General features: G+C 36.4%; 2 protein-coding genes across 3 annotated transcripts; one reads left to right on the top strand and one right to left on the bottom strand.

The window, feature by feature from the left end:
- Positions 1-2,458: 2,458 nt before the first annotated feature.
- Positions 2,459-12,704, top strand: LOC141843054 (polypyrimidine tract-binding protein homolog 1-like). Of its 2 annotated transcripts, none has more exons than XM_074731072.1 (10): positions 2,459-2,791; positions 4,462-4,671; positions 5,423-5,485; positions 5,568-5,641; positions 5,726-5,821; positions 7,809-7,866; positions 7,941-8,045; positions 8,111-8,192; positions 11,697-11,809; positions 12,103-12,704. In XM_074731072.1, exons 1-10 carry the CDS (start codon positions 2,606-2,608, stop codon positions 12,469-12,471), a joined length of 1,356 nt encoding a protein of 451 aa, XP_074587173.1. In that variant the 5' UTR covers positions 2,459-2,605; the 3' UTR covers positions 12,472-12,704. The 2 variants fall into 2 exon arrangements, with proteins under 2 accessions (XP_074587173.1, XP_074587174.1); XM_074731073.1 differs by having other exon boundaries at positions 11,697-11,762; positions 12,103-12,253.
- A 1,498-nt stretch (positions 12,705-14,202) lies between these two features.
- LOC141842654 (uncharacterized) lies at positions 14,203-15,979 on the bottom strand. The gene is made up of 2 exons (XM_074730697.1): positions 15,796-15,979; positions 14,203-14,843 (listed from the first exon to the last, which is right to left on the bottom strand). The coding sequence occupies exons 1-2, from the start codon at positions 15,977-15,979 to the stop codon at positions 14,203-14,205; spliced, it is 825 nt and encodes a 274-aa protein (XP_074586798.1).
- Positions 15,980-20,027: the final 4,048 nt, after the last annotated feature.

Consider the following 20,027-nt stretch of genomic DNA (forward strand, 5'->3'; position numbering starts at 1 on the left):
CTCTTCTTTTGTATCTAATTTTTGATATAAACGTTCAAAAGTTCATTATTAGCTTTGTTCACTACTTTCTTGGCTACTGTATATTTTTTTAAAGTTTCTTCATTTTTACAAATATATAATACTTTGTAAACTATTCATTTTTTCCTCACTTTCTCTTTTACTTTTTTATTTCACCACCAATCTTTACTTGATGGTGCATATCTCTTTAACTCACCAAGTATACTTTTGACTACTATTTTCAATTTTGATATCATGTTATCCCATATCATATTCAAGTCATCGTATGTTTCTTCTAATACTTGGACTTCTACTTTTTCCTTAAATATATTTTGTTTCTCATTATTTAACTTCCACCACTTAATTTTAAGAGTCGTGTATATTTTTCTTCTATTGATACTATGTTTGATGCATATATCCAACACTACTAACCTATATTGAATAGTTAAGTTTTCTTCAAGGATGACCTTGTAATCTTTACATATCTTTCTATCATTTTTTCTAATTATAAGAAAGTGAATTTGTGATTTATTATTTCACTTTTGAACATGAGCAAATATTTTTTTTTTAAAAAATATTTGCTTAGTACAAGGTCACATGTTATCGCAAAATCTAATATAATTTTTCTTTCTTCATTTTTGTTCCAAACTTATAACTTTCATGCACCCTATTATATTCTTCATTTTTCACTTCAACTTGCCTATTTAGATTTTTTATTAAAATTATTTCATTTGATGAAATATTTTGTAATATCTCATCTAGGTTGTCCCAAAACTTAGACTTCATGGTTTTATCTAATCTTATTTAAAATGCATATATGCTAATTACATTAATAGTTTATTTCGTCATTACTATTAGAACTATCAAACGAATCAATTCATGGCGGAGCGGGTCAACCCGCTAGAAACTTGTCATATGCGGGGTGGGGTGGGCCGACCCACCAACTTGGCGGGTTGAAAAATTTTCAACCCAACCCAACTTAAGGCGGGTAGCAGGTTAGGCGGACCAACCCACAGACCTATCAAAAAAATAAAAAATATAGATAATATTAAAATTTTTAAGTTTGAATTGTAGTTTAAATGAGTCAAGTTGAAAATTTTAAGTTTGTATTGCAGTTTAAATGAGTCGGCCCACTAATTCATTGAATTTTCTCTTTTAATTTTAAATTTTGAAGAAAAAAATAAATTTTCTCAACCTGCGGGCCTAGGCGGGTCAACCTACCTGAATCTACCTTAAAATAGATTAATAAAATTTTAACCCAATCTGCTTAAATTGTTCGACAGGGCGGGCCAACCCGACAGACCTAACCCAAATTGACGGCTCTGATACTATCTAGAAAGCTATAATCTTATCCCCTTTTCTAACTTCTATTACTATTTCATCTTTTAATGAACTATTGACAATAATACTACTCATTCCTGTGTATCATAACTTAAAATCTGAATTTTTATCATCTTTGCATTCTCTCCTATCCATTTTCTCTCTTATATATATAAAATATTAAATTTTCTTTTAATCATCATATCTACTAACTCCATTATTTTACCAGTAAATATTTCTAGACTTTATGTTCTAAATCTTAGATAATTAATTTTTTTATAATATTTATTTTTATTCACTCTATAGTGTGAACTCTTATATATTTAATATTACACATAAGTTTTTATGAAGATGTAGCGATCATTATCGAAATGTTACAATATAATTGGACTCTGCAACGCGTTTCTTTCGAAGAACATCTTAGCATGAACACAATAATTTGATAAATCTATTTATTAAAATTTATCTAAAAGTTCATATTGATTAGTAATTTAACGCACAATTTTCATTTTTTTTTCAGAAAACACCCAAGTTCCAATTTCAATAGAGATAAATATTTTAAAGATAAATTTACATAAGTTGTATTCTAAATTTATTTGATAAATGAATCAGGTGGAGATTATCTCTTTAAGATTCGTCCGAAGAAATTTAGGTATTATAAAAAAAATTAATATCCATAAATATGATAAATTTAAATCATTTTACTTTTCATAAAATACTTTTTATGATTTATTTACCGGCACCATAACGTATCAAAGGAGTTAGTGGAAGCTCCCGGGACATAACTGAGTTGGTTACGACATATCAAATTTGTAGAAGAGGGACATAACTGAGTTGTGATCAACTGCAGTTTCTTGAATTACCTCCTTATATATGGTCGTGGGGCATCTGGATTGGCCTATCACAGTTTCTTGATTTACCTTCTTATATATGGTCGTGGGGCAATTTCTTGATTTATCTTCTTATATATGATCGTGGGACCGATTTATTTTATCATTTGTTAGAAGAAAAGTAGTTAGTGGAAAAAAAAAAAGCGAAAATCCTCACTTTTAAGTCAAACCGGTCCAATTTGAAATTCACCGAGCCTGATCCAAACAAAACCACGTCTGCCCCCTGCCAATAAAAGCCCCCGCTCCAAATCGACGCCTCGACGCCGCCCGATCCCTAAACCGCATTCCTGCCCTAACGCACGCGAAATCCACCGCCGCACCTCCACCTCGCCTCCGATTTCGCCCGCCTCGTCGTCTCCCAGATCGGAAATCGCTTCCGGCTGGTCCGATCATCGAATATGTCTTCCTCCTCGGGGCAGCCGCAGTTTCGCTACACGCAGACGCCATCGAAGGTGCTTCACCTGCGCAACCTGCCATGGGAGTGCGCGGAAGAGGAGCTCATCGAGCTATGCAAGCCTTTCGGCAAGATCGTAAACACCAAATGCAACGTCGGGGCGAATCGCAACCAGGCTTTTGTTGAGTTCGTAAGCACCTCGAGCTAATTTTGTCGATTTTATTTATTGTTCTGTCCGTAAGCTTTGTGAATATCATACATTAAAAATTGGTGCATGTGTTTCTCAAGAGAATGGACTTGGTGATTGTCTAATACAAGGTAATTAATGAGGTCCTAGGGCCAAGTGCATGCCACTTTGTCGGCTATGCTGAGCTTGACTGCGTCTTGTAAGTATAGATATTTTAGGAATCTAAAGGTACTGCTTGAAGCACAGGCCATGGGAATTGTCATTCTTCAGATTGCTTAGTGGCACTTAACTTGGCGGTTTAGTTTCTCTTTTACTCAATTTTGAACATGACTGCAAGCTATGCCACTCGTGTGATCCAAGTGTCTGACCTGTTTATTTCTAAAAAATTTAACACATGATTTGTAGGGGCGTTGAGTGCCAACTCAGAGTGTTAATGTTAGAGTTGGTAACTGACACATGGGTATGAAGGGGACAAATGAAGTGTTAATGTTTGAGGAAATGGGAGGATAACTTGCTGCCATCTCCATGACAATCCATTTTGGAATTGATAGGTTTTTATTTTTTCCAAGAGATATTCATGGGGACACATTTTATCCCTATTTATAAGCTTGCCAAGTCTTAGACATCAGGATTTACTTCATATAGTAATGCATCAATTTTACAACTTGTTCTAACATATGTAACTCACTTTCTAAAATGAAAAAGACTACTTTTATTATGTTTAGTTGCTCTCATATGCAAAGTTTTTTCATTATGAAAGTGCAAGCTAATTTTTTGTTTTCACTTTGCACCTTAATGGCGCATATGCACCCTATTTTCTTAGTTTTATTCGTAGACTATGGATAGTAGATGCTGAGAAAATTAATGATTAATTCTGGTACTAGTACTGGTTCGGCCTTTTGCTTGCATGATGGACCATATAGATCATGGATCATGAGTGACATAATCAATTACGCTGTTATTTCACAGAATCAACTTAAGAAATTATGAAGTTACATCCGGATGTTATATAGTAATACCTCCTTCAGTTCTGGAAAAATCCAGTAAATGAGAGAGAGCAATTACATGATGTCTAAAAAAGTGTATAGGGCATGCTGATCGGATCACATAGACAATGAGCATACATAGTTGAAATTCTGCAATGAGCATGAGAGTGAGATGTAACGAGTGACATTGAGTGATCAAGTAGAACAAGGTTGATTTGAAAAGAAGAGGAAAAAGAATAAAAGGAAGAGGAAAGATACTTAGACATTTGCCCTAGTCTCCTCCTCAATGCGATCCTAAATGAAGCGTTGTATTCACCTGATGCAATACAAAATGATATTTCAAACCATGACCCCAACACTAATGATGCAAACATTGGTTATTCATGAATAGTCATAAGAGTCTTGTGGTGACACTAATGGCCTACATGAGGCAAATACAATGCCTAGTTTGGGCATTGTTCTTTTGGTCATTATGCTTCTTTCCTTGAGTAGTTATGGCAATATGTGTATTAAGTTTTTCCTTGTTATTGTTTTCTTTTCTTTATTTAGTTTCTACACAAGTGCCTTTGATGTTAAATACATTCTAATTTCCTTCAAGTCATGCTTGTTATTTTTCAAATAGTTTTTGGAAGATTGCATATGTTTTAGAGACAATTGTCCGACCGTGTCACTTACCTTTCATTTCAGGTAGACCTTAATCAAGCAATCTCAATGATCTCATATTATGCCTCTTCCTCCGAACCTGCACAAGTTCGTGGCAAAACTGTTTATATCCAATATTCAAACAGGCAAGAGATTGTGAACAACAAGACTTCTGGAGAGGTTGCTGGAAACGTCTTACTTGTTACAATAGAGGGTGTGGAAGCTGGTGATGTCAGCATAGATGTTATTCATTTGGTGAGTTCTGTGAAAATATCACCATCTTATATATAATCTTTCAATTGCATTTCAGATGCAATACAATAATACGCTTTAAGCATTTTTATAAATCTGAATTGTGTTCAAGTCAAGAAATGAAATGCATTTCTTTAGCCTTTGTATATAAAATTACATAGGTTTTGCCCTTGATTGTCAGTGACAAACATTGAACATGTTAAGTTTATAACATATTATCAACATCTTTTGGAGACATACCAGGTTGCTTTTGCTTTCTTGTACTGCTGAATAAATGTGGATCACTATGTTTTTCTTTTCCTATCATCCTTAAGTTGCAAGTCATATTCAATTTGTGTGTGATGTTCTTGTGGACTTTAAATTTCCATGTCTATGATTTTAATTCATTAGGATTTTTTTTCCTGTTAGTTGAGATGCATGGTGCATCATGTTTTGACTGATATGTAAATCTTCTGCAAGTGCTGTATTTTGGTTAATTATTGTTTAAAAAGGTTAGTTGTACATGTGTCCTTGTTCTTTTCTTTTCATTGTCTTTTCACATTTGATTTTATTGTTGGAAGTAGTTGAGAATTGTGGCCTATGCATAATTTTCAACTTATTAAATAAAAAATATTGCTCGTATATTTTGCTACTGGAGTTGTGATGATTACCATGCTCTTCCAGGTGCCCTTCTGCACTTTTGCACTTTCAAATTAGACAGCTATATCATTCATCTAAATCATTAATAATTGATATTTTTCTCTCTCTTGGTTAGGTATTTTCTGCTTTTGGATTTGTCCACAAAATTGCTACTTTTGAAAAGACTGCTGGTTTCCAGGTTTGTTTATTTGTATTTGTAATCTTCTCAGTTTTAACTTTTGTACTTCTACTCTACTTGGTCTCATTTTCTGAATTTATAGGCATTGATTCAATACACTGATGCAGCAACTGCTGCAGAAGCTAGAAATGCCTTGGATGGAAGAAGTATCCCAAGGTCCAATAACTATTTCCCACTTGAACTATGTATTAATAACCTGTACTTGCTTTGTAGCTAAATAATTGTTTGTATGTGTTTTAGGTACTTGCTTCCGGAGCATGTTGAAACATGCCACTTGCGAATCACTTTTTCTGCTCATACAGATTTGAATATCAAATTCCAGTCCCATCGTAGCAGGTCTCTAAATCCATGGAACCTTTATAGAATTCACTATTAATTTCTATGTCTATTTATATTGTTTGTTTGACAATCATTTCTCCGACCTATTAAACCATTAGCAAATGCTGCAGTCTGTCTAAATTAGTGATGATAAAAGTCAATTTTCTAGATCCTTGACAACCGATATAAAACTGCAGGGATTTTAACCAATGAGTTTTTTTTGTATGCATTGGATGTATTTAAGAACAATGGAGCATCCTTTTGATCTTTATGCACATAGGGGTGTCAAAAATGAATCCGACCTGCCAACCCCGATCCAAGTCGACCCGAAAAATATCGGGTTAGGGTTAAGGGTTTTAGGGTTCAAATCAAATCGGGTTGGATTCGAAATTGACCCAGAAAATTTTTTCGGGTTGAGGTTGACTCGAATTAGGATTTTACAGTATAGTTTAGACAATTAAATTCTTAATTTAAATATGTAAACCCATGAAATATAATTATCATATAATTTAGACGAGGTTTGTTATTATGTGTTTAAATTAAAATATTATTATTATGTATTTTGAATTTTTATTTAATTATTTTGTTAAATCAAATTGGGTTATTCGGGTTGGTCAGGTTATCCGGGTTTGGGTTCAGGTTTATAGTGTTGATTTTGAGTTTGGGTTCGGGTTTATAGTTTTCAGATTGATTTTGAGTTTGGGTTCGGGTTGGGAATTTTTTATAATACCCTTGCTTCAATCTGATCCGAATCCACCCGACTTACCCGACCCACCCAAATTGACACCCCTATATGCACACTACGATTGATCATGTCAAGATATTCACAAAATAGGATGGTGGCTGCGCCATGTCTCTGATTGCTTTTAATGTATTCCTACTGGGTACAGTCATCTGCTCTCAGAAGGTTATACTACCTACTAGCATGCCAGTTTTGGATTTTTTTTTTTTACATTGTCTATGTAACATATTTCGCTTCTTGGTCTTCATCATGAAAACATGTGGTTTACAAAGAACATGTTCTCCAATTCGATTTAGTCTCAATAGATTGCGAGGTTTTTTCCTTGTTTTTTAAATGGAAGGAAATATTTATTCTATTCATCTAAAGAACCATAATCTACAAGGTTATTTATATTTAGTAGAACTATCAATGTCAACTGTGATAGTGGACTTAATTTTTTCTATATGAAATGTTTCTTAGATGACCATCGCTTCTATCTCTATTAGCATATATTCAATAGAAGTAACTCAAGTATATGCCTAATTAGATCAGAGAGTATATGAATTATGAAGCAACTAAAGTATGTGCCTACAGAAATTAGAGCAAGACTTTCTGACCTAAATTTATATATCTTAGTAGCTCACGTAAAGTTAACATTCTGGTTATTGTGTTATGTTGAACAAAATATGTGGAATCAATCTGAAATTTTTTGCAATTTACAAAAATGAAGTAGGCATCAATTTTGTAGAAGTCCAGATTCTGCTAAAGCATTAAAGGTCAATTTAGTTTTTCATTTAATTTGGTGTCTCCCTTCTCAGTTGTTAATGTTATGGGGCACTCATCATGCTTACACCTTTGAAGTATTACTACTGTTTTTTTAGCTGCTATGGTCGACTATGTTTGCTTTTTATGTTTCTTTGGTAGTGTTATCCAATTGAAGTTTATTGCCTGCTATAGATCACAACATTTGCAATTTTCTTACTTCTGTATAGTTGAGTTTTATGCTTTTTCTAGCTATTTCATAATTTTTCTTTAGATTGTGTCTTTGGATGGTACATGAACTAATATTGTGGCTTATAACTGAATAAGATTCTGCACCCTACCTCAAATAGTTGGAACCTATTGCTTGTGTGTGTGTTTATTCTGTGATCTTACATAGCTCTTACTGACGTCTATCTTGTTATATGGTTGATTTTAATACTTAGAGACCTTTATAGTCTTAATGTCAGATTTAATGGATTAGAAATGTAAAAATTTGATCTGATGCCAAACAATCTCCTGTAGGGATTACACTAATCCTTACCTTCCTGTAAATCCTTCGGCAATTGAGGGTACCATGCAGGTTAGTAGCCATATTGCAGAAGTGCTACTTTATTTTTCTGATCATTATAATGGCTACTGTTTATTTCTCTTCAGCCTGTCCTTGGACCTGATGGGAAAGTTAAGGAACCTGAGAGCAATGTGCTTCTTGCGTCCATTGAGAACATGCAATATGCTGTGACCGTTGATGTTCTTCACACAGTGAGATATTTCAACTCTCCCTCTGTCATGTGTGTAGTGAGAAGAGTTACATCTTTTTTCCTCAGGTGTTTGCAGCTTTTGGTACATTCCAGAAAATTGCAATATTTGAGAAGAACGGAGGAACTCAAGCTTTGATTCAGTATCCAGGTATGACTGTCCAGCTGAATTATATTATTTAATTAGAAAATCATTTTGTCATGTTTGCTTTCAATATTTCAAATCTTTGTGGCATATGCAACGGAATGCTCTTGTGATCTATGAATCTTGCTTGTAGAGCTTTCGACCTCCTCAATAGTGAACCTTGTTCATTGTTGGGTGGGAAAAAAAAAAATCAAATTTTGCTTTAGCTGCATCCAACATAGTCCATAGTCACACTCCAAGGTTGATTCCCTCATAAAGCGAGAATCTCCTTTGGCTATGTGACAAATTTTTATCTTTAAATAAAATATCCTCTAGGTTTTCAAAATAAAATTTGGCAAAACCACCCTTCTATTATGTACAAAACCTAGATACAACAATAGTACAAGGTTTGAAGTATCAAGCTATGTCGGTCTGTACATGTGGAATTTTTTGTTCCGCCTGTCAACTAAACGCTTAGCCGTTACATGACATAGAAGTTGAGATAGAGGAAGAGAAGTAAAGAAGAAAGATCAAGGTAGAGGAGGAAGAAATTACTAGAGAAAGGACACAATGTGCGATGGATGCTATGTGTGATAGGTGGATAGGCCTAACGAGTGTTGCATGCAGTCAGCAACGCGATGAGCGGTGAGCTAATGCAGGTGATGGTTGTGTGGGCCAAGGCGACTATGGGTAGGCAAGCAACGGGTCTAAGAACATAGCTAGAGAATAGTGAAATAACATTTTAATTAAATAACTAAATAGTTGCTAATCTTGTAAAAATACAATTTACTTCACTGGTTAGAATTTTATTTCGTCTCATGTCTCATAAGCCTTTCACTTTATTGGATTCAACCATAACAACAACAACCAAGCCTTATCTCACTAGGTGAGGCGATTATATGTATCATTCTACGTCAATGAGTTCTATCTCCTATTGTCATCATTTATAGGTGGGGTTGGCTATATGGATCCTTCTACGTCATTGAGTTCTATCCCCTATTGTTATCATTTATATTTAAACAAATTTCATCTTATTTTATTTTTGCTAATCAAATCTTCTTTGATCTTCTTTTCTAACAAAATATCTAAATCCATGTTTAAATAAAATAGGATAAGGATCCTAAATATTAGAATGGACTAATTCAAAAGGAATACTAACACGTTTATTTACTCTAGGGTTCGAACTAAGAAGGTAATGTTTTGCAAACTGACACGACTCACAATCTAATGAAGATACCTTACTATACTGTGGACAAAGCTTCTTGAGCAAACTCTTGGTTTTGTTGCTTAGGACGAGTTTGTCATCTTTGAAAGTCTTTGTATGAGTTGAAACAGAGTCCTCGTGAGCCTCTTCCTTTGTTTCCATTGTGACTAGTTGATCTTCCAAGCACATAATTAATATTGCAACTTACCAAAACAACACTAAGCAGAACAGTGTAGTATTTTCTGTACGGATAATGCAGCTAAATACATCTTATAAAGTGGAAATCTCAGGGTCAGAGAGAACTTGTGATTTAGCAGATTCAAAATCAAGAGATAGATCAGTCAAGAAGCTTATGATATCCATCTGCTCTCGTTGGCGTTGTTGAACTTTCATATCAAGGCTAAAGGGCAGCAGCATATTAAGCTTCTCATATGTCTTCTTGAACACCATAAAATAATTGATTAAAGGCTGATCTTGTTTTTCCACACGGTAAAAGACTTTGCAAACCTCATACATACGAGAGAGATTTCCTTTTCCAGAATATAAAAATTTCAAATAATCCATTAGTTCTTAAACAACTTCACAATGATTGATCAAACCAATTATCTCACTATCAATACAATTCGGAATCTAAAGAAATAAACGATCATCCTCTTTAAGCCATCTCTGCTTTGAATCATTTTTAGGAGGATCATTAGTCAAATGACCATCTTTATCAATACTTCCTCGATGAAGAAGAACATTCTTACTGCAATCCAAATTGTTCAAACTATTCAGCTTATGGTCTGTAATTTTAGACATCACAAGCACCACATCCATCATGATAAAAAACTTATTCTCAGTCATAAGATTTTATCCCAAAGGAAGTCAAATAAGAGAAAAATCCAAAGACAAGACGTAATGGCTGATGGGTGGCGAGATGAGCATAGGGCCGTAAGCTCGTTTTGGTGCATAAGCATCTGAGGCAAACGCGAAGGGGTTCGTAGGATATGTCTACGGACAAAGGAAGAAGAGGCGGCAGTGGTCGGCTTTGTTCTACGCTGACAGGTGGAAAACAAGAGGGTAGTAGCGGCGAGGATGGAATCCTAATTTTAAATCTCTAATGCTCTGATACCATATTACATGAGGTAGAATATATATATATATATATATATATATATATATATATATATAGTACTACATCAAATTATATCCTTAATGTGCATTCCAATCAACGCTTGTTTATATTATTTTTGTCTTGACACATTATCTAGGTTAACATTTCAATCAAAAATATTTTTAGCGTACAAGTTTTGCACTTCTATCATAATTCTCGACAAAAGGTTTATTAAACACATCATCCTCTTGGGTAACATCAACAACACTTCCAAAGCATAGATGGGCCAAGAGAATAATAGATTTGGTTGTGCTGTGGAGTTTCTGCACAATTATGTGTAAGGGGTAAAGAGTGATGTAATAGGATCGTTGATATGGGTTGGAATGCAAGAGGGGGGTATATGAGAAGATATACTAGCCGAGGGAGGCGAAGCTGCAAAGGAAGGTGAGTAGAGATGTGATAGTTGGGTAGAGGGCAGCAGTATAGAGTCATGGTCGCTATGCGTCATGTGATGAAGTCGTTGAGCCATGATTGCGACTTGTGTCACATGGTGGGTTGCATTCGACATCTCTAGCGTGGCAAATTCAACATTGCGACTTCTTCCCAATTAGGTATTCTGTGAATCAAATAAGTATATAACATCTATATATTAATTGATACATACTAACTATATATATTAACATATTATATATAGGTATTAAATAATATATATTTACATAATCTAACTTATATATATTAATTAAATAATATTTATGCCATATATTTACATTAATTAACAACATATGGTTATATTAATATATATATTAACATATAGTTATACTAATTAACACATGTATAGATACTTGATATTAATTTTTTGTATAAATTTATGTTTATAAGCAAATAAGTCTCAAAATTTTACTGGCATAGTGCTGCGATACGGTACTAAAATTGTATCGTTCCAATTAGAAATTGAAACTCTGATATGATGCTCAAGATTTTAAACCTTTGATAGAGTCATCAAGTATGTTTGCTTCAGTGTCAGCCAATCTGCTGAACTTAATCTAGTTGAAGGATTACTTTATTTTTATTTTTTTGAAAAAAAAAATGAAAGGAGGACTTAATTTTTTCTCGTAAAGGCTTTTATTTCTGTATAATCATAATTGAAGAGTAAAACACGTTGCTGCTTCTCTCTTCCAAGATTGAGCTTTTCTGTTGGCATGATTATTACCATTTCCTATTTTCCCACCAGACGTGACTACTGCAACAGTTGCCAAAGAGGCTCTGGAGGGACACTGCATATATGATGGTGGCTACTGTAAGCTTCATCTGTCATACTCTCGTCATACTGATCTCAATGTAAAGGTACAAATGTAATTTCTTTTGTTATGGAGGAGTAATGATTGCCGAGAAACAGTCGGTTCTCTCTTCATTCTTTTATAATAAGCAAGATGCAGAATTTTAGTTAAACACATATCTTTCATTTTAGAAAGTCTTGGAATAAAGCTAGAGGATGCATCTCTACCTTTATAAATTACATACACATTGACCTCTATGTCAGCCAACATTGTTTAATCACCATCTTTCTTCTCAGTTTCCTTTCTTATTTTCCGGTTTTAGTAAACTGTTTCTCTGTCCATGTGTGTACATTTCACCAGGCATACAGTGACAAGAGCAGGGATTACACCATTCCTGATGCAGGGTTACTCGCAACATCTCATGCTCCTAATGCTTCCAGTAGTTTGATGAGCAATCCACTCGCACCGGGTGTTGCCATGCAACCACCGATTCCTAATGGGCAAATGCCTACTTGGGATCCAAGCAAAGCCAACTATGCGTCGGCTTCAAGGACATTCCCCGGCCAATCATTTGCTCCGGCTGCTGGCGCTCCGTACCAAACGTCAGGTGCTCCCCCCGCTTCATCTGGTGGTTACCTTCAAGCTCCACAGCAGACGCCTCAGTACGGTATGCATCCGAGGCCTTCTGGTGGTGCACCATTCGCAGAGCAACCTCCTAGGTATTTCTAGCCCAATTACATCTTACCTAACGCTCTTTCTTCCTATGTTGTCGTTCGGTTTATTACTTTAAAAGTCTCAATGTCAGTCTACTGTTTGAATCTTGTGCAACTTCGTCATTCGATCGCACTTTTGGTTTCTTTTTCCTAGATTAAAGACTACATTTTCAAATGTAGTTGCTAGTTTGTCTATAATGCACAAATTATTGGGTTCTCAGTAGAAATGTGAAACTGGCATTTATTTTACTTCCTGTTTAAGGTCACACATGCTCGATAAACTGTTTGTATCTAAATTTTCAAGCTTAGTTCATTGTTCAGTTGCACTTTTTTACTTGTTCTGAGCTAAATGAATCTAAATTTCTTCTGAATGTAGTGTGTTACTCGATATTAAGGACGTCCAACTTGTAAATTTATGCAGGGTGGTCTGCAAAATTAAAATTTCTTTCAGTTTGCAAGATGATTCCTTGATCAGTGTTTGAAGCCCTGCACATCATCATTCTATGCCGCGAGGTTTACCGGTTCAGAGTTCGGCTCGACCGGTGTTTTGACCATCTGATGTAGTCTGAAGTTGAATTGGAGTATGGCCATCCGACTGGTGGGAGATTCAACAAAAAGAAGATTCGTCACTGGATGTTGAGAAAGATAAGCTGATCGATCTTAGCAATTCTATAAAAAATCATATTAATTGGTCAGATGAAAGGAATCGAATAAATTAATTTTTTTAATTAATCGAATTCATTGAAATTTTCAATTAAAATTGAATCTATAAAATATTAATTAATTTATAATTTTTTAATAATGTTATATTTTTATTTAATTTTAATGGGATCTAAAATAATGATTTTGATATTTTGATTGACTGTCTTGTGCGTGACTCGCGATCCATTGTCCATCACGCGATGGCGAGTCAGATTTGACCGTCTAAATGTGAGAATGCATAGTATTCTGTCTGTTCGACTCTCGTCGCTTTCGATCGCCCTTGCCTCGTTGTTTGGTCATTGTCGGCCGCCAGATCGGGCTTGATCGATGCGCCACTCGTCGACGTGTCGGTCGGCGTCGGATTCAGGTCGGATTGTGGTCAGAATCCGACGCAATGTGGTCAGAATCCGACACAATGTGGTTGGAACGCGGTTGGCAGTGGCACGTGGCGTTTTCGACCAAATTACGGTCGGATTTCGATCAAATCGCGGTCGGAGATCAGTCGGGGAAGGATCGTCGTCCCACATCGGTCCTTCCTCGGTCGGTCTCCGATCACGATTTGGTCGGAATTCGATCGCGATTTGGTCAGAAATACCGCATGCCACTACCGATCAAGTTCCGCCCAAATTGCGTCAGATTCCGACCACAATCCAGTCAAAATCTGACGTCGGCCGACGCGCCGCGAGTGGCGCGTCGATCGGGTCCGATCCGGCGGTGATCGGACGGCACGGCGAGGGCGGCTAGAAGCAGTGGGGGTCGGCTGTGTCGCGCACGGGGTCGCACAGTGAGTCGCGCAGAATATCAATTCTCTTAAAATAAATATTTAAACAATCTGAAGACAAACTGTTAGAGGATTTATTTATTATTTTATAATAAATAAACTTGAAAAGAGTAATTTAAAATAAACATTAGAAAATTTCTGTCACTGAGAACTTTTTTTAATTTTTATTTCAATCCTTCCACGTAAACAGGGTAAGAGAAACTAATTAGCGGATTTATTTAATTGCATGGCAACAACATTCCAGTCATCAAGTTAAGTACTTGTTCATGGCGATGCCGCCTGCTTCTCCGAAGGAAACGCCGGTGGAAGGCCGGGGAGCCTAGGAAAAGGCAGGACTAGCGGCGTCGCGGGAGGGAACAGCAGGCCCCATGCCGACCGGGGCGGTGCGATCGCCGTATCAGCTGGAGGAGGAATAATGTTAGCCGGCGTGGAAGGTAGTGGAAGCAGAGGAAATGGCGGAAGGACAGCAGAGGAGGCCGGCGGTGAGCTCGGCAGCAGCGGCGGCAGTAAGTTGAAGGGCGGAAGCGGAAGGAAGAAATTACCGCCGGTGCCGGTCTGCTGATCCGCCGGCGCCTTCCGGTCTCCGAACGGTACCGGCTTCTGGGAGCACATCTCCGGCTGGTCCAGCGGCTTGAAGCTGAAGAATCCGGCGGAGTAGACGTGGACGCCGTGCCGCCTGGACTTCAGTCGGAGCCGGCGGGGGACGGTGGCGGAGGACGCCACCGCGCAGAAGGGCTGGTTGGCTTTGATGAGCTCCACCGCGCATGACTCCAGCGAGTGGAGGCGCTCGCCGATGTTGGTCGGCAGCTGCGCTCGAAACACTCCTCGCCGGTTGGTCCTGACCACCGTCCGGTAGCTCGGCCTATTTGAGCCTGAACTTCCACATTCCACCGCCACCAATCCATCTGCAGCAAAAGATGAAATTCATCTCATATGTTAAAATAATAATATTTAAATCAAAAATCGACTTTAGTGATTATCAGTAAAGAGGTAAATCAGGAAGTTATAGTTGATTACTACCTCAATGATCAGGGAGGGCATCAATCAAGAAATAAATTGAAAAATTACAGTTGAGATTCGACCTTTGTCTATTGCAGCAAGTTTGTCACACAGTAACCAACTTAATCATAGGTGGTCACTTTTTACCATTTCAACAAAAGTGGAATCCGCCATCCAGCAGCTCCATACAATTGATTCTACGACTATATGTGAGGAGGTAAATCGAGAAGCTGTAGTTAGCCACGACAAGGAAGGACATTGTCTCGGCTTCGTCGAGATTCGATCCTTGTCTACTTCAGTAAATCTATCCCATCGCAACAATTATGTCCCAAGGTAATTTTTTTTTACCATTATATCGTAGCTCCGTAGGTACTTCAAAGTTAAAGAATCATCGATACCATGATCACTTTCGAAATTATTCTCAATTGATATTATAACTAAAGATCACTTAGAGCAGCTTTGATCAATCAATTCAAAGTCAAGCTGTTCTAGTTAAAGCAGCTCTGACAAATTAAGCAACTCTAATAATGGAGTTATTTTGATCAAAGTAAAGTAGTTTTAAATTGAAACATATTTGACTAAATTAATTTTAAAGTAGTACAATTTTGATCAAAATTATTCTACAACTTCAAATGTAGAACAATTTTGATCAAAACAACTCCAAGATAAAATACACAAAGGTATTTTAGATAGAAAATTATGAATAATTATTTTTTTTAAAAAAAGGGTAAAGCAAGTTGGAGTGGTAGTTTTAATCAAAGTAATTTTATATAGTGAGATAAGATTTGATTGTTTTTATATAAAAAACTATTTAGAGTCGTAGAGAAAGAAGAGAAGGATGAAGATTGCATATATAACCTGAGATGAAATGAGAGGACTTGGAGAGGGTTGGCCGAAAGCAAGTATCACAATAGACAGTGCCAGTCACCAGCACCGTGTCAACCCTCGCTTCATGGCGAGCCCCGGAGGGGCACAGGAAGATGCAGAAGAAGAAGAAGGAGATTAGAAGAAGGAGTGAGGAGTAATGAGCTCCAAATTCCATGGCCGGGCCCTGCTTGGATTTGAAGCTGTCGTTGGTGACCATATGGAGATCGATCGAGCTAGTTTATATTGAGAACAAAAAGAAGAAGAAGGATGAGGAGAATGGTGTGAGCTCTGGTGCTTTAGAGCTAGCTAGCTCTCTTTTTCATAGTTGAGGAGATGATGTGAGAGTTATGTTCTTCATTAAATGGTTCAGATAGTAGTTGGGTGCATGCTAGATATATGTATCTTTAATTATATAAAGTTGATTAAAATAATTAATATTTAAAACATACTTTAAACCCCTTTAATAATAAATCTCTTTGGGGAAAAAAGAATTGATATCATTTCAGAATTGTTTGATAATTATATGATTTTAAATATAAGAAGTTGAATTCCTATCAATCTAAACTGGAACTTTATTATAATTGGAATTTTTAATTCAAAACTAATCTAATAATAAAAATTTCTTCCCATCAGGAATTGATGCCGAACTAGTTGTACTAGGTAGGTTGTTGAAATGAAGATTGAAGGCTAAAAGAGATTAAGAGGGAATCACTCAATCACTTAGAAACTAGAGGCTTGAGTTCGAACCCTCTTTTTATTTTTACAGAATAGGAAAAATTGATTAGTGGGTTACCTACATATAGCCATGAATTTTCAGATTATGTTCAGTCAGAAGTCAATAGGACAATGTCAGATAATTGCCACTTTCAAGATGTGTTTCAGCTGGAAGATTTGATGGGCATCCAGGTAGTCCTCCTTTGACACTGTTATTTATCTACTTTCTCGAACCAGAGCCATTCAACTTATATTAATTGGGTAGGAAATCAGATGACGGACATATGTTTCTTTTCTTTATTTTTTTTGTTCAAAAATTGAGGACAATGAGAACTTGGTAGAAAAGGATCCAAATTTGGGACACAAGTATTTGGATCTACTTCTGCCTTTCACCTAAGACTCTTACTCAGACCCAATAACCCCTTTGCTTGAATCCAGTGCTACGATTAATTTTCCTAAGCAACTAAGGGTTTGGTTTGGGACTCTGTAATGCTCTAGTGTCGCAAACCCCCAACAATAAGATGTTAAAATTAGGGCCTCAACGTGCCACAGGGATATAGCTAGACTATACAACAAATTTTTTCCATCAATTTTCGATTCTCCGGATAGGAAAATGCTGACGGAACAGAACAAACTAAGCTGGAAGCGAATCGTAGACCGAGCAAAACCCACAACTCTGGGATCTAACCATGTACAAGGTAGAGTAAATAGAGCAAGCAAAAAAATATCCATGAACATCCATAAAAAAAAGGAAGAGAACACCCGATCGGGGCAGAAAAGGAAGAAACAGAACAGATCATTGGTGAACTCACCGGAAGCTCCTTCTCGGAATGACAACCGAGGAGGCCTCACAATACCTTGGCTTGTTGAGTTTTGTGGTCTTGTGGAGTGTGGCGGCACGCAGTCGGGATAGCCCACAGGCGGCAACAGTGGAGGAAGAAGAAGTCGAAGAGGAGGCGACGTCGACACGCCACGACGGGGGATGAGGCGTCGAGGCCACGGGGGTTCCTCACTTCCTCTGCGATTTTGGCGTCACAGCGACGGGTTGGGTTGTCGTTCGATGAGAAGGGGCGAAAAAGAAGAAAAGGAATGAAGCAATTAAGAAAAAAAATATAATATTAATATTAATATTTTTTGGTTCGGACCCAGTGTGGGCAGTTGCCCACATTGGACCCATGTAAGCTCCGCCCATGGAGATGAAGCAAGACATGTAGACCGGGGTGGCCTTGGGGGATTCAAGCTGAGCCCAAAACTGAACCCCGGTTGTATCTAGAGAGTGATCTAAATTTGAGATGAGGGGCAATCACTTTTGGTGGGATGGTGTTCGTGTTGACTTGTCCTGCCACATTGGTCAGGATCTTGACCTCCCTGCGACTTCTGATGCCTGCCACATCAGCCCAAACATTGACCTTCGTATGACTTCCAACACATCATGGCACCCACATCATTATTCAAAGATAAGATTCTATGTCAATAGATTAATGGACTAAACATTATCTTTTCTATTACCTAGTAACATGATAGCTAGTATTTTAGTGGATTTTACCAAACACAAGTAGAATTGTACCTTGTACCTAGTATACTAATACTCAATAAGTTAAATTTAAATGTTTAGGTAACAAAACTTTCTTAATAGTAAAGTTTGAGTTAGGTTCAATACTGCCTAAATTTATTACCTTAAGCTCATTGTTGTTGCTAAACAACACTATGCACATATCTTTGCACTTGAGGTTGGAGATTTTTTATTGGTTGCTGGTAGGGTAGGACTGTAAACAAGTTAAGTCGAGCCAAACTTTATAGTGTTCAAGTTTATTTGATAAGGTAACCAAATCAAGCAAATCGAGCCTAAAATGAACCAAGTTGTTTAAATGATTGTTCATGCTTGACTTGGTTTCTTTTTTATGAACTTGAGCTTGGTTCAAGCTTGGCTTGAGCTTGACTCGTTTAGATGTTATCGAGTTCTTAATTCAAGCTTGTTTGATTGTTTGAAACTTTTACAATCTAAACTTGTTTGGTTGGTTATTGAACTTGATGATACAAATTTATTTGTTCATTTTGATTTTTTTTTAATTTAGCATGTTGATAAGAGTTTTATTAATAAATATGGTTCAAAATATTTTTTACGAATATTATTCACAAATGTTATTCACGAACATTAACGAGCTGAACACATATGTGTTCAAGCTTGTTTGTTTAGTTTAATGAGTTGTTCAAGCTTGTTTATTTTAATTGATTTTGTATGTATTGAACGAACATAAACAAACTCTTATCAAGCCGAACATCAAACTTATTCATGAACGTTCAATTGATTTATAACCCTAATTGTTGACCAGTGTCGAAAACATCCACTATCCCACATTCATTTGCCCATTGGTTGATGTCTTGTACTAGCATTTAAACAATGGACTAGGTGCATTGGTCCCAATAATTGTTGGGTCTTACCTTGTTAATCAAGAATTTCTTGGGGAACCAAGCTTTAATAGTTCTAGTGGAAGAACGACATGCATTTCTACTAATTAATCGAACTTATGAAAGTTCTATTGCACTTGACTTTTTATCCAAGGTTGGTCGTATAGACAACTTGTTGAGACTCAAGTATCATGTCAAGATACTTAGAACTCAATATGAATCATTTTACTAATCTACCATCTGTGAGGAGGTAAATCGGGAAGTTGTATCGTGGCCAACTGTAATTTTTTGATTTACCTCATCACAGATGATTATAGGATCGACTGTGTAGAACTGCTGGATTGACATATTTCATTTTTAAAGTGACCTAACAAATTCCTTGGACCTATCAGTGTATTACTTAAACATGCAATGGTTTTAAATAACCTATCTAATTTTGGATCACTTAAATCATCATTTAACTCTTCTGAGTCATTGAGTAAATCCTCTTCCTCGAGTTGAATAAAAGTGAAAGAGAGTTTAAATGGTTTCTATTGTGGTATTCAAAGCCTTCGCAATAGGATAAAAGTGAAAGAGAGTTTAAATGGAACTTAGGTCATTTAGATAATTGAATTTTTTTTCTTATTTACTTAAGGGTGGAACCAAATAGGGGTACAAATTAATAGGACACTCTTATTTTTAGAATGGTCAAATGGACAACTTTTTTATTTTAAAAATATTCTTATTCTATTTCAGTAAAGGTGGAATCTGCCATCTTAACGGTCCCATACGGTCGGCTCTACGATCATCTGTGAAGAGATAAATCGAGAAGCTGCAGTTGACTACGACAGAGGAGGGCATTATTGAGATTCGACTCTTACTTACTTTAATAACTCTGCTCCATCGTAACCAACTGAACTATGTCCCGGAAGAAAAAAATCTTATTCTATGATGTTATAATAAGTATGATCATACCTAGTTATTATAATATGTCAAAATAAATAGGCTCAATATTTTTTAATACTACTAGAGCCGTCAATTTAAATTGGGTTTGTTAGATTGGTCCGTCCTGTCAAACAATTTAGGTAGTTTGGATTAAAATTTTATCAATCTATTTTAGG

This window comes from Curcuma longa, chromosome 12, assembly GCF_044706935.1.
Source record: "Curcuma longa cultivar G26 ecotype Majalengka, Jawa Barat chromosome 12, ITB_CL_G26_1.1, whole genome shotgun sequence".
In the NCBI taxonomy this organism is placed as follows: Eukaryota; Viridiplantae; Streptophyta; class Magnoliopsida; order Zingiberales; family Zingiberaceae; genus Curcuma; species Curcuma longa.